Below are 15,645 nucleotides of genomic sequence, written 5' to 3' on the forward strand. Positions count from 1 at the left end.
GTAAAATTACAACCTTCTGCACCCAGTGAGTTCTCCCATTACACGTTCAGCCCACGATACTGCCAACACTACTGCGCTGTCTAGGCCAAAAGACTACATCAGGGTTTTCCCCTGCCATTATAAAGTTTAGGTGCAGCACCCGAGCCGTTTTGGGCAGCACCTAAGCCGAATGAATGCAACTAAAAGACTTTTCTCAGATCTAGCAATTGTAGTTGGACTTCTTTAGCAACTTTTGTCCTGAAGCTTTTTGAGTGTTAATAATTTACTGTGCTGTCTGTTCTAGCTTTACCGGCGTTTCAGACACAGGTGTGGTGATAATATAACAGTAGAGATGGTCCGACACCATTTTTTGCTTCCCGATACCGATTCCGATACCTGAACTTGCGTATCGGCCGATACCAAGTACCGATCCGATACCAGTGTGTCATATACTTTATTATGTTTTAACATAATAATATGTATAGTATACTACTATCCCCGTATGGATGTGATATTATTTCTATCTTTGTTGTCGGTCTGGCTCAGGTTAAACTCTTTGTGAAACATGAACGCCCCAGAACGTTCTTTTATTATCCAGTTTGACAGTCAGTTATAATGGAAAAAGAACATAAATAAACTACTTTAACGTATTTTTTCTTTAGGGCTTTATTACGTGGTATCGGATCGGTGCATGAACTCCAGTACTTCCCGATACCGATACCAGTGTTTTAGGAAGTATCGGAACATCTCTATATAACAGTCCAAAATGATGTGAAAAAGAGACGCAAAGCTACCACAGAGACCCAAAACGACCCCAAAGGGAACACCAATGACCAAGAAGAGACACAGCACGACTACAACGAGAAACAAAAACCCACAAAAAAGACAGAATCCAACAAAGAGAACCAAAATGTGTGGAGAAATTGCATCTTTGTTGTTGTTGAAAAGCATAACATTTTCTTGAGGAAGGACACCTAAACTTCCAGCAAAATACATGCACCTAAGACTTCCACAAAGCTAGGGAAAACACTGTGCATGCTTTCATATCGGTTTTGATTATATATCTGCATTAAATATATATATATTTCTTTATATTTCAGTTAACCAACAGATAGTAGCCTATAGCAAAGTACACCGTTTATAACTCCTGCTAGTTTTTGCTACCAAGCTGTTAACCATGTGGGATAGCTTGATTGTGTGACTTTGTTCTATAGGAATGGCAGCAATAAAAATGTCATAATGATTCTTGTGACCTCTGATTCTTTCCACCTGGGAGTCTTTTGACCACATCAAATCCGTTTACAGACAACTTTTTCCTTCAACATTTGTGTTTGTATTATGCCACTAGTAAACTGTATGATAATAACTAAGTAAAAGAAACAACATTTTGATTTTTGGGACAGTTTGCATTCACTTTGGGGAGGTTATAATTGGAGTCAGTCTGGAGCCCTGGGGGGGGAGGTCAGTAAGTGATTGATTCATGATGGAACGCCCCCTTGTTCTGAACATGCACAGGTACAAAAAGGTGCACATAGAAAATGCAAAAAGCAGTAACTAGCCTAAACAAAATGATTTGGTATTAAACTAATGACTGCAAGACACTGTAATTGCATTTCCCCATCCACCTCAATGATGTAAAACAATTATAATCAAGTTCTCCTATGATGGGATTGCTTCTTAAAATGTTCAATGTGGCTCTTGCCACTGGTATTTCTGATACTTAGCTAGTTTTAGAATTGACCGTGAACGCAACAGAGACATAGTCCAACAGCCTATGATGATGATGACGATGGGCAGCATCAATGTCTCGTGCTAAATTGAGGTAGTCGTGTCGCATAGTGTCAATGAAAACACAATCACACAAAAATGTGTTGGCCTAAACCTAAGCAGACATGTGTGGGTGTAGAGGCCTTACCCAGGTATTTGATGGTGAATCCCCGTGGCGGATTGAGGGACCTCCGCATCCATCCCTCCCTCAGCACCTCCAGATGGTCCTCCTTCCCCTGGATCAGCAACACATGCTCGTCTATCCATCCCAGGAAGAAGGTCTCGGACACTGCCTCGGTAATCCTCTGGTTCCACACATGTTGCTGGGTATTTTCTGCTTTGAAATCGGCAAATATCTCGTAGCCGGTGTGGTGTCTTGGCAGCGCGTCGCTCTCTGACACCCCGGCCGCCCCCACCGCCTCCCCAGCCCCGACCCTGGACAGCACTATAGCCAGGGAATGAGGAGCTATCTGCAGGAAAGACTCCATTGTCGCGTCGCCCTTCTAGCTGCCTATCGAATGTAGTATTATCATTGTATTTATCTATCTGAGACACCGTCAGGCTTAATGGGAAACAAACAGTCCATTGTAGCTAGCAGGGTGTGTAGCTAAAAGCTACGCTCTGCAGCAGCATCAGCCGCATAGCCTACAACTTGTGTTTCCATGAAGCTAGCCCGCTAGCTCCCGTTAGCTACCTAGCATTACCTGAAACCCATTCCCACACGTTTAGGTCCGTCTTTTTCTCCGGACGTAAAATATCGACCCGTAACCGTACCCGGTATTTACTGAAGATTCATGTCGAGCGCTGTCCACTAGAAACGAGACATGACATTCGTGCTTTTTCGGTGAAACTCAACGTACACCTCGTTGTGTCAGGTACCTTGGAATATGGCTAGCTAGCTGGATGCTAACGTGTTAATGAATTCACCCAGGCAACAGATGCGGAGAGCCCCTCTCTTCTCATCGCCAGGCAGCAACCGGGTCTCGGGGGACACCTGTATCTTTTTTTTTTTTTTTTTTTTTTCAGCCTTCACGGTTAACGAGGAGGCAATATCTCTCCAGCCGCCGGTGAATGTTGTCCTGGATCGCGCCTGACACGCTTCGGTACGGTGCGCGAGAACAGAGCTGGATGCAGAACCGTCTCATCCAGGTACAGTGATGGCAGGCATCGTTACGGAGCTGCGTAAAGGCAGCGTTGACAAGACTCAATACACTATCTTCCGGCCACATTTTCAAATTAAGATTTATAACGCAACAAGTCGTTTGGGAACTGAACCAGTTAGCCATTCATATGCTGCCAGTAAGACACATAATGTTAAAGAGGTCTTTTTTTCTTCTTTTTTTTTTTACTATTAAGCACAGATGGTACCCCTATAACGAAGTGTTTTCCGAGTAGTATTAACGTTACTGTAAGAAACTAATGGCTATAATGCTAATGTATGTCAACATACTGACACATTTGGAGAAAAAAGAAAAACTAACGTAACTTGTCAGACAAACTCATAGTCAATATCCTATAGCAGAGATCTTCAACAGGGGGTACGGGACCCCTAGGGGGTCCTCAGAGTTACTGCAGGGATGGGGGGGGGCTCCAAATTATTGTTAATAAGTTAATTTTTTTTCAAAAATCAACATGTCTTAACATGAATCCAGCATTTTATTAGCAAATATACTGTATATCCCCATTGATGGTAGGCTTACCGGCCTATGGGTAAGGTTGGTAGTCACTAAGATAGCCATCCACAGACACAGTTAACAAGGATTTACTGTGCCACATGTACAGTTAACATTAAAACATGATTTATAAAATCATGCTGACAATTATTACTTTAAAAAGCTTAGTATACTATGCACTAAAAAGGTATGTATAAAGGCTTTAGGCCGCCCTACACTTTATTGTAGGCCCAGTTTAATATGCAACTTCATGTTCTACAATATTAGTAGTAGGGGGTCCCTGCTCCGTCTCTCTTTCAGTTAAGGGGTCCTTGGTTTAAAAAACGTTGCAGAACCCTGTCCTATAGCCTACTTTGAGGATGTTTAATGTTGATATTAGCAACTGCTCTCTGAACAATTCCAAACTTGAATTCAGTATTGATGGATCTGGACACTTATCTTACCTAAAAAAAAAAAAAGCAAAAAAACTATGGAATGCATAAAATATACATTTTTAATGCAGTGTCACATACACGTGTCTAAATGCACTTTGTGACATTCACTGATAATCAGTCGAAATCCTCTTTTAGACTAGGCCTACTTCAGAAACACACGTATTGTATGTTTTATTTAGTTTTTCTTTGTCTTTTACATATTTTCGCATTACTGCAAAATGCTGCTTCTAAATTATGTAAGTTGTAATGAGTGATTATAACATAGCATGCTTTCTGAATAGAAATTCAGTCCACAATATGTTCTTCTTACATCTTTTTCTAAAAAAAAAAAAAAACATATCCTGTTCCTCCCCTCCCTACTTACATTTCCGTTTTCCACGAGCGGAGATAGGATCACTGACCTGCTGGCAGCAGTTTGGGGTTAACATTAGCTTTTAATTAACAACTACTCATGCATAACAGTTTGCCAGTGTGGGCAATCTTTGTGTTTGTTACAATGTTTCATATTCCCAAAAATAATAGGGTAACGTTACCATTATATTACCCATGTTGTAGTTGACGTTTTACCACTCAATGTCACTAATGCTGTTTTGCACTTATGTTTTGCACTTATATTAGCTAGTAGGTTAAGGCTGTATATTATCACATCAAAATGTACACACATCAGAATAACACAAATACACATTAAATAGACATAGGAGAAAAAAAATATATAATTAGTTATAATAATGATAATACCGTAGTAATAATACAAACATATTTACACAATGAACACCCTTATATAAACAGACAGTATATATATACACAGATATACAGATGAGTAAGGTGCGGATGAATAGATTGGGCTCGAGAGACAACATGGTAAAAATGATAATATAATATGATAATAAACATTGCATCAAGAAGTGCTTTTCACTGATTAGCCACAGGAAGTGAAACGTCATTTTCCGCGACTATATTTTGGTTAGCGTGGACTGTGGACTTAGTGCAACTAAGATGAACCTTACGTCTCCATGGTGCAACCAAACAACACAATTTTAGTATCAAAGTAACTAGTTTTCAACATATCGTTTAGTGTAATAGTTGATAATGTAAGGCACGTCCTCAACGGGTTGAGTGGACTTATATCGTTGACCATATAGCTCGATTTGGTTTTGGAAATACTTAACGGAATCAAACTATTACAACTTAATCCTATAGCGGAGGTACTGACAAATGAAGTGGTGTCTGAGCCCTTCAGTATTACAAGATGTTGCCCCAAGGTTCACCTCTATCACCACTTCTGTTCATATTAGCTATTGAACCACTAGCAATAGCAATTAGATATTGTAGGCAAATATAGGGGATTACAATTGGCAGCAGAGGCCATAAAATAGCTCTTTTTGCTGATGACATCATTTTATTCTTAAAACAATTAAATCCATACCAGCACTGTTAGATCTAATTGGCATGTTAGTATGTCCGGATATAAAGTAAATGCTTCAAAATCATCACTAATGCTGCTTAACGGAAATGAAAGATAATATTTAAACCAATATTTATTTACTTTCAAGATCTCATCTGATTTTACATATTTGGGCATCCAAATAACACCATTTAGAAACTACAGCACTAACAAACTATGAAGTAATTATGAACTCAGTGCATACATCTATAGAAAGGTGGATGCCCTTAACTATATCCATGATAGGGAGAATACATTTATTAAAAATGAACATATTGCCTATTCATGTATTTATTTTTAAAATATTCCTCTGGCGCCACCTGCAGGAATGTTTAAGACATTCACAGCACTTCAGGAAATTTATATGGAATAAGAAATGTCCTTTAATCTGCCTATCTCTGCTTTATCTTCCATTTGATACTAGGGGGCTGAAATGTCCAAATCTTTATTGGTACTATTTGGCAACACAATTGAGAACTATAATCTTCTATTTTTCTTCTGGAGATGCTCCGTCTTGGATAGACACACTCATACTCCTTTTTTTACAGTCTATGATTTGTATCTGTATTCAGCCAAGCTAAAGTACTTAAGAACACATACTGCTCATGTTATAGTTCTCAATATGGTTAATGTATGGTATGAGGTAAAGAATATATGAACATAATGGACTCTGTCACTGTTCAGCCCAGTGTGGGTCAATATACCAATAATATACCAATATACCAATAAACCAGGCAAGCTAGGTGCAGGATTCCAGATATGGGCAAAGAAAGGAATAAGTAAAGTAGGCGACCTCTTTAAAGAAGGGATTCTAATGACCTTTGAAGAAATCTCTCTACTGTAAAACATCACAAGGAAACATTTTTTGAATATGTCCAAGTGAGGAACTTTATTTCTTCTATAAAAAAAACCAATCAGTCGGGATTCCTGCACTCTCATTCTCAGAAGAAATTATAACAAACAATTGCAATGAGAGGGGGTTTGATTTCATCAATATCAAAACATCTAAAGAAACATTAGATAGTTAGACTTGAGACATGTAAGGCCGACTTAAAAGAGGACATTTCAGAAAACGATTGGAAGAAAATTTGTGACACGTGACAAAAGAAAAAAAGAAAGAAAAGAAAACTCTTTAGAAAGCTACTCCTGTTGAGATCTAAGTGGCGTTGGACCCCAAGGCAGAGAACGGGAGCTGGTTGGTAAGTGCAAAAAGTTTATTTGAACAAAAAGCATCTCAAGCAGGAGCAGTGGTGGAGATGTCCTCCGAGTGGAAAAACAAGCGTAGAAACACAGATACTGGATCGACAGCGTGGCACACTTGTAGAGCTGCGTACACAAAACGTCCACCGGTACGTCAATGGGAAAAGGTCAGACGCAAAACAAAATAAAAATACCGCCACCGGTAGTAACTCAAGAGAACAAGGAATGCAGAGTGCTACCGAACATGATGGTATTATCTGGCAGAGGAGTGGCGTGAATACCAGGCTTAGATGGAGTGGGCGATGAGGTGAATAGAAGAAGGTGGGCCTCCTCTGTTGCCTGGAGAAGCCAGCCACGCCCCTTGCCACATACAATGCTCAGCAGAGAGGAGAGGTGAGAAAACACGAACACAACAAAAACGGAACCAAAAACAGGATCATAACAACTCCAATATAAGTGGCTGATGCAGACATACACAACTCCTGTTAAATTGAATAAATACAACAGCAATATACCTGACCTTTGTTTTTAAATGCAATGAGGCTAAAGGAGCATGTATGCACTGTGTCTGGGAGTGTGACAACATTCAAAACATTCTGGAAGGAGGTGATCAATAAAACTATGTTCATCTTGTCTGTGAACATTCCACTTGACCCCAAGAAGATGATTTTGCTGCACCTGTATCCAACCAATCTGAATCTGAAACCCCAAGAATATAAATGTATTGATTTTGCTATACTACAGGCAAAAAGGACTATAGCTCTCATCTGGGAAAAAATGGAGGCACCTGCAATTGGTGCTTGGATCAAGACTATGGCGTACTGTATGTCCATGGAGAGACTGATATATATATATATATATATATATATATATATATATATATATATATATATATATATATATATATTAAGAGGCAAATTGGGGGAGTATGAGAAAATCTGGAGGCCATTTGACCAGTTTGTAAAAGAAGAAGACATAGGGGAGCTGCTACTGTGATCCTGTCATATAATTTGCTTTTTGTTTTTTGATCGTTGTAGTACGGCAGAGGTTGAGAGAGAAACTTTGTTGTGGATTGCGACGAGGAGGGGAGGTTGGGGGGTTGGGGGATGATGTTCACGTTGTAAAAAGTAAATTTCCCATCCAGGCCTGGGACTCACATTCACTTATGGTTTGATAAAGTACTTATTGGGCTTTAACTTTTTATTGCACTTATGATAATCTCTTTTATTTCTGATTTATGTTAATGATTTGTGTAAAGTTTCCAATGTTCTGTCAAATCTACGCCGTGGCTACGTACGTAGGTACGTGGAGACACGGACCCTACGCCGAAGCCTGACGTGCACCTCTCGAAAAATGTAACTACACGTCACTCACAGCAATCTTAAAATATCTGGTTTCAACAATCAATAAGGAACTGCATACGCTTTCTGTGTGGTTTAAAGCAAACAAATTGTCTTTGAATTTAAACAAAAATAACTTTTTTTTTATTTAATAGAAGGAAAATTAAGATGAGTAACAACGATGTAGAGGTGATTATTGATAATAACGTAATTCGTTTAATGACATCTGATAGATATCTAGGTATAACAATTGATGAAAAACTGTGCTGGAAACCTCACATTAACAAAATGTCATCTAAAATAGCCAAATATTATATATATATATAATATTTTATGTAAGATTCATTATTGTCTGGATAAAAAACACTCTTATTTTGTATTATTCCTTGATTTACCCTTATGTTAATTATTGTAATGTGATATGGGCTAGTACCCATCCCACCAAGCTGAATCATATCTATCTTCTTCAAAAAAGTTTTGTTTGAATTATTTCTCATGCTAGCTATTTATCTCACTCTCCAACCTCTCAACCTCTTTTTCAGGAATTATCTATATCATCTTCCAGATAAACTTTCTCCACACAGCAGTTTGTCTTTAAAGCAATTCATCATCAGTTTCCTCGTACATTTAATAGTTTTTTTTTAGGAAAAGTGTCAATATGCTGTCATGTCATATAATGTCATGTAATATATCATATCATATGATGTCATGTAATGAGATGTCAAGTCATGTATTATGATTTTATGTCATGTAATATGACATATGTCATATAATGTCAAGTAATATGATGTCATATTCTATATGATGTCGTATGTCATGTATTGTGATGGCATATCATATGATGTCATGTCATGTAATTTGATGTAATTGCATATTATGTCATGTAATATGCTGTCATATCATATGTAATGTCACATATTATGATGTCATATATCATATATTATCATATGATGTCATGTCATATATGTCAAGCAATATTATGTCATATTCTATCATATAATGTAATGTCATGTATATTGCAACATGTCAATATTGGTTTTACATTACTTAAAATGTTGACAATGTCAATATTGCTTGGAAACCTGTGCAAAAACCCAATAAAGATCATTTCAATGATAATATAATGTCATGTCATGTACTATAATGTCATTGCATATGATGTCCTGTATTATGATGTCATACGAAAAGTACCCCCAATACCGTATTTACTGATTGGTCTAAACTGGTGTATAGCCTACATAGTAAGGGTGTTTGAGTACTAAAGGATGAAAGAGAGATCACACATGGAGGTCAAGGTGTGTTATATTTACCAGAATTAATATCATGTTCATGAGCTGAATAAACAAACACAGGGGACATGTTGCAGTACGTAACTTTATTGAGAAGGCAACATACAGGGAATGGATATAATATGCCTATTACACAGCCAGACACAGTTGTGTGTGCGTGTGTGTGTGTATATATATATGTATCCATGGGCACCACAGTCCATTAAGGAGGGCACTCCCCTTTGCTTGCAATTTTCACATTGGTATTTTGGAGCCTGTAAGAAAATTAATAATACATAAAAAACAGTACGCATTACAGGATTTTGGTTTGTCTTATGTTTATGTGTGTATGGGGGTATTCTTGTAGCAATAATACAAGCAAAAACAGGCATACACGTTTTAATGACTTTTCAATAAAGGAGTGACCGGCAGCTCTTTAGCACTGTAATAGAGCTGTTCACTTGTGATCAGAGCAGTCAGATCAGACGTTAATACCAGCTCAAAACGGGGCCTAAGGGTGAAATTCCCTATGGCATTTCTGAGATATTGCGTTTGCAAAAATAGGACTGAAGGACGGACAGACCCGAAAACAGCGGCCCAACAGCCCGGCTGGCGCTGGTGGAACAGCATAATAAAAGCTGGGACAGTGGTGTTTTTTCACCAGATGGAGACAAAGAGTAGTGTTTGGTGTCTGTATTGACTTAAAAATCAAATTACGTTGACATTTAATTAATGAAATCACATTCAATTTGTCGACTAATTTTTCATTTTTAAGAAGTTATGGCAAAGTAATTTGAGAGTCAAATTAATTTTAAAGTAGTTACTGGCAATATATCACATTGGCGTGTTCTGAACCAGATATAGGGTTTTCAAATGTTTTCCTTTTCCATTCTTCTGAATAATTTTAACAGAAAAAGTTATGAAACCCATTATAAGAAAAACATTTATAAATGAGGCTCATCACTTCAGGCAGAATGCTGCCCTCAGAAATCTAATGATCCTGAAATGGGTTGGTTGGGTTTATCATGGTCTGATCCAACTCCACGTGAGATTAAAAAAATGAATAGTTCAAACAAATAATAATAACATATAATAATAATAATAAGTATATGGGCTTTGGCTACATTCAAAATAACAACATTTTCCAAATAGGCGTCGTGCAAAACGAACATACCAGTATAAAAAAAAACAATCGACAGTATGGTGCAGATTCACATGCCCACAATAACTGAGGTTGTAGGCTAAACGACAAGGTATATAGAATACGTAAATCACATGTTGTCGTAAATAGTTATATGGTCATTAAATGCTCCTTACAGAGGAGCAATATATTCATAAGCTGACTTTTTTTTCCTTGTGCAGACTTTAATTTTGTAAAAGACACAATATCACACCCTGATGTGAGAGTTTGTCAAAAATGGTAGGCAAGTGACCTCTCAAGTGCTCAGAAGCCCAAACAGCTGGAGAACACTGAAAGAGCAGACTGTAACAAACATGATCAGATAAGATACAATTTCACAACTCTCCACACACATTTTCAAATAATATTGCTGCCATAATACCCCCATATGTGTGTGTGTGTGTGTGTGTGTGTGTGTGTGTGTGTGTGTGTGTGTGTGTGTGTGTGTGTGTGTGTGTTACATGCCTGTTCAGCTGGCAGAGAACACATTCAGTGCTGTAGACCTGTCCATCACTGCCACACACTGGATCATACTCCCTGGTGCAGGTTCCTTCATACTTCTCGCAGCCAGGCTGGACACAAACACAGGTAGTCACATGATTATTGATTAGACACGCAGGCATTTAGGTTATCAATGTGTCATTGCATATGTCATATCATATGATGTCCTATCATATGATGTCATGTCATATGATGTCATGTGTCACAACCTGGCTCTGGAGCCATGACAAAAGAGAGGGAGGCATAAACCGAAGGCAAAATAATTAATACAAGTATATATATATATATATATATATATATATATAAATATGTAAAAAGGAGGTTATTATAATAACCACGAAATATGCTAACCTAAGAATACGATAATTGGGTGTTAGCATCGGTAAAGTCAGTGATAAGGGAGCCTGAATGCATGAGTGTGGCGTGCAGTGAGATGAAAAGATGTTGCATATCTGAGAGCAAAACCACAATGAACAGGTGAGATGAGGAGAGGTCTGTCACATGATGTCATGTATTATGAGTTCATAGCATACGATGTCATGTCACATAATATGATGTCATGTACAATATGATGTCATGAACCCCATGTTTTAAACTATTCCAAATTGAAATGGATATGTACTTAAGTCTCTTAAATTGGTAACAAATAAGAACGGTATTGTTATCTACTCAAAATTATTTCATTAAGAACACCTGCTGTCACAGCCTTTATTGAAGTTTGCAAGTCTGTCACTTCTAAATTTATTTATTTTATCTTTTTTTTGTTTAAATTATTACTTTCATACTTACTTTTTATATTATGTCATATATTCTTATTTATGTACAATTTTATGTTTACAAACTGAGATGACTGACTGTTTGCAAATTGAATTCTAAATAAATAAATTTTAAAAAAACAAAAACAAACAATATGATGTCATGTGACATATCATGATGTCATGTCCAAGAGAAAAATAAAAGAGACGGAGTGACTGTGCTTTGTTGTTGCGGGAAACAGTCAGCTGTTACACAAGTAGCAGTTCAGTGCTTGTGTTTGGTGTTTTAAAACTTTCTTGTGGCAGCAATAGAGGCAGTGTTGTTTCCTGTTTACTGTACAGGAGTCTCACACTGCCTCAAAACCGACTGACATGTTTGATTGCTGGTAACATGATAGGCCACCGCAGCGTGAAGTCGGGTTTCTTTTCTTCAAAAGTTGAGTCGGTCTCAACTTTTCGCCGCAGGCCGATGCTGTGTTTTTCGGCTCCCTCCTGCTTCACCCTCCGCCGCAATCTAAACACACTACCACTCAAAATGAATGGACAGACCTGCGTTTTCGCCCCACCGCCTGACGCCCAACGCAGGCAGTGTGAATGCAGGCTTATGATGTAATATCAAATGATGTCATATATCATGTAATATAATGTGATATTAGGGACATTTAGAGGCAAGAAATTCTACAGTCTAGGTCCAGAATTAAAGAAAGCCACTTCACTGGAGGTCTTTGTCTTAGGCTGCATTCACACCAAGTGCAGGCCGACTATAGCTTGTAGGAACGGGCATGCTAGCACCACGACTAAATGCACCACGCTGACCACAATGAAGATACAAATGGGCAATTTAAGTACCACTCCCACACTGTTGCACAACCCTGCACTAATTGCCGCAACACCTTTCTTTGTTTTAGTTCAAACACTGGGAGCAGTGTTCAATATGATCTGTGATGAGTCGAGCCAACTTGTTACAGTTACTTGGGTTCTTTACTCAGAAATTCTAATTGAGCTCTGTCGTGAATCCAACATCTTGAGCCTGTTTTGCCAGTGTTTTATTTTTGCTCTAACCTGAAGTTCGTTTTTCCTGAGTTTTCCTGAACACATCCCGGCTGATTCTCTAACCACTTACACCTGCTGCAATCTGCACACCCGGTCCTGATTAGCATCCTCTGCACCATATAAGCCGTGACCAGACATCCATTCCCTGCTGGGTCGTTAGCGTAACCAGTATGTTTAGCTCTCGTATCAAGCGTCTAGTTTTGGAAAGTCTTTTGCTGTTTTTGTCTTCTTCTTTTTTTGTCCTATCGCTGATCTGCCGCTTGTTCCTCTGTCTACAGTTACTCACCTGGATTGTCACTCGCACCTGCCTGGCTGTCTGATCTCTGGATCAGCACAAGCCTTCCAGCCTCATTCCCTGCCGACCAACTGGACCAAATCGTTTCCACGTTCAATTTCCAAATAAATACTCACCTTGTAATTTCAATTTACATTGTCCAGGTCTGCTTTTGGGTTCCTGCACTAGACAAATCGTGACAAGCTCAAGATCTCTTTCGCGATAGAGACCTGAGAACCCATTATATACATCAGTTGCCGGTCAGGTGCACCTAGCTAAACGTAATGCAGTCCAAATACAACAGTCTTGGTCATGGCCTCAGTAAACTACCCTGCTTAATTGAAGACATGGCACTGTCAAATTCTGCAACGGTGACAGCAGTTTAGGGTACACTCAGAATATCAACCCTTTAAAAAATGATAATCAAGCTGCCTGTTTTTTTTTTCAATAAAAAAACAATACTGTAAACCAGTAGTCAAAATAAAAATACAGAATCAGATCACCCCCCCCAGAAGTTTCACCTCTTTGGCTTCATCCAGAGGGTCTGGTTTTGGTGCTTTGGACGTCACCATCTCACTGTCTGGGCTCGCAGTCTCATACCCCTGAAAAAGGACTACACACACACACACACACACACACACACAGATCAGGCAGCAGAGGGAATGAAATTGATTAGGGGTTATCTTTCACTCGAGTCAAAAGCGACAATGCTCTATTAAGAGAGACAGTACGAACAGTTTATCAAACACTTTTGTACTTCTATACTTGCAAGAACCCGCACTGACATAAAACATTCCCTCGCCCAGCCCTAATCTTAACCATCGCAACTAAATGTCTAATCCTAACCATTACTCTAAACGGATTAACCTAAACCCTAAAACCAAGTCTGAACCATCAAAGCGCCCTTTGAAAAAGTGAGGACTGGACAAAAAGTCCTCACTTTGTAAAAATGCTCTTATACCTAATATGCACACGCACACGGACACGCACACGCACACTATCTCCCTCACCCCTAACAGGCTGGTTACATTCTTACATGTAACCTGCTTTTGTCCAGAGGAATGTTACCACGCCAAGTCTCATGTTCCTCTAATCTTCCTTTTTTTTTTGCTGCTATTTGTGTTTTGCTTATGTTGTCTGGGGAAACAATGTTGAAACTCAAGAGGCTACTTTTGGCTGAGAAGAAAAAAAACTGTACAAGGACTAAATATCAGGCTACAGCATGATAAACCTTTTTTTTTTTTTAAATTTATTTAAACAACTTTATTCCTTGTACACAATGGTATGGCATTGATAGTATTGACTTCTGTCGGTTGACCTCTTTTACTGAAACTAGGGTGCCAACTTTTCGTGGGAAACTCAGCACCCTGTCAGCTATCAGTTTCTATGGTTAGTCATCATAATCTGGTCTGAGTATACAAGCTATTATCCGGTATCAATGTTATCTGTGTGCTATTTGATTGGTTAACAAGGAAGGCTGCTTAAACCAGTTTAAATCAGCCATGGGAAGATGCCATCTGAACCACAGAATTATTGTTTTTTTTTTTTTAAACTGAGAAAACATGATCCATCACAATTATAGTGTTACGGCACACATTTCACAACACGTTTATTTTTTTATTGATCATCTTTTATTTCTTTTTGATTTGACGGTTTTTTTTTTGTTTTTTTTTACATTTTTAGGCATCCCTTTATAGCGCTGTGATTACCCATTGCAATGTTATTTCGCATTACAGTCTCTGAACAATGCACTGACAAAAACTCTCAGCAAATCATTTTGTCTCTTAATGAGTCCTAAAATCTTATCTTTTTTAAAAAGTGAGTGATGATACTTATTCTTTTTTCAATACTTAAATTTTTGGTCATTTTTCTCGACAATGACGTGTATTTTCTGTGTCTCAATTCTAGACAAACCTGTTTAACAAGGAAACTACAGTGGAAAATCCACAAAAGGAACACTTTGAGCTGTTTCTGCTTTAAAGGTAAAACGTGTTTGAAGCAGAATCTGCGACTAAATGACATGTTAAGATCATTACTTTATGCTGTTTATGAACTTACCAGAGAGAGAGAGCAGCAGAGCAGAACAGAGCAGCACAGTCAGCTTCATGGTTTCTTGTGTGTGTGTGTACGTTACTGTTGGCAGCAGGTGTGAGTATCACACATCATGTTTTCCTTTTATACATAACCTGTTGCGCTGGCTGTATCTGTCCTCTGATTGGCTGAGCTGTAAAGGCCAGATCATCTGATCAAGATTACATGATAATACTGTACTAGTATGTGCACTACACTTGGTTGTGTGACAGGGTAGGGTCATTTTAACAATGGAAAACAATTTGTACAATCATGTGCGAGTGCCACTGAAAGATACCACTAACCTGTTGAACTGGCTGTATCTGTCCTCTGATTGGCTGCCTGGTTAAGGCCAGGTGGTACTCGCCAGATCATCTGATCAAGATAACACGACTGGATCAAAAGAATAACAGCTGGGGAAAAAAACAAATATCCAGTTATATCTGCAGGCAAGAATATAGTGACCAGACTGATGTTTAGACTGTTAGAGAGAGAACTATGTTCTAGGTTTTAGTACGAGTACGTAGACAACATAATCAACATGTGAGACACACTGCGTCACACACATTTGGATAGAAGTGTGAACAGAATGTACAGGAAGTTCATCTTTGACATTGGAGTTTAAGATAAATAAACAGTAGTTTGGCAAACTATGTCTCTAAAGGTCCACTTGCCAGTATATAGAGCTCCATGCCATACAGTACTGT

General features: G+C 38.5%; 2 protein-coding genes across 4 annotated transcripts in view; both read right to left on the reverse strand.

Moving 5' to 3' along the window:
• Positions 1-2,953, reverse strand: part of LOC144524639 (storkhead-box protein 2-like) — a 75,277-nt gene extending 72,324 nt beyond the window's left edge. For 2 of the 3 annotated variants that reach the window (XM_078261033.1, XM_078261032.1), the window contains exon 1: positions 1,895-2,953. In XM_078261033.1, coding sequence (XP_078117159.1) covers positions 1,895-2,234 — 340 coding nt within the window. In that variant the 5' untranslated portion in view covers positions 2,235-2,953. The remainder of the gene's footprint in view (positions 1-1,894) is intronic. The other variant, XM_078261031.1, reaches the window with a different exon arrangement.
• A 6,240-nt stretch (positions 2,954-9,193) lies between these two features.
• Positions 9,194-15,038, reverse strand: LOC144524640 (trypsin inhibitor ClTI-1-like). Its single transcript, XM_078261036.1, has 4 exons — positions 14,927-15,038; positions 13,390-13,481; positions 10,751-10,857; positions 9,194-9,380 (listed from the first exon to the last, which is right to left on the reverse strand). Exons 1-4 carry the CDS (start codon positions 14,973-14,975, stop codon positions 9,329-9,331), a joined length of 300 nt encoding a protein of 99 aa, XP_078117162.1. The 5' UTR covers positions 14,976-15,038; the 3' UTR covers positions 9,194-9,328.
• Positions 15,039-15,645: the final 607 nt, after the last annotated feature.

Source organism: Sander vitreus, chromosome 10 (assembly GCF_031162955.1).
Source record: "Sander vitreus isolate 19-12246 chromosome 10, sanVit1, whole genome shotgun sequence".
NCBI classification, from domain to species: Eukaryota; Metazoa; Chordata; class Actinopteri; order Perciformes; family Percidae; genus Sander; species Sander vitreus.

What these genes read in the sequence shown, in the direction of transcription:
- LOC144524640 (XM_078261036.1), bottom strand. Translation starts at nt 14,975, where the DNA reads ATGAAGCTGACTGTGCTGCTCTGTTCTGCTCTGCTGCTCTCTCTCTCT. An exon ending in CTCTGGATGAAGCCAAAGAG is followed by an intron (nt 10,858 to 13,389) that starts GTGAAACTTCTG and finishes GTTTGTGTCCAG; the next exon opens with CCTGGCTGCGAGAAGTATGA. An exon ending in GTTCTCTGCCAGCTGAACAG is followed by an intron (nt 9,381 to 10,750) that starts GCATGTAACACA and finishes ATTTTCTTACAG; the next exon opens with GCTCCAAAATACCAATGTGA.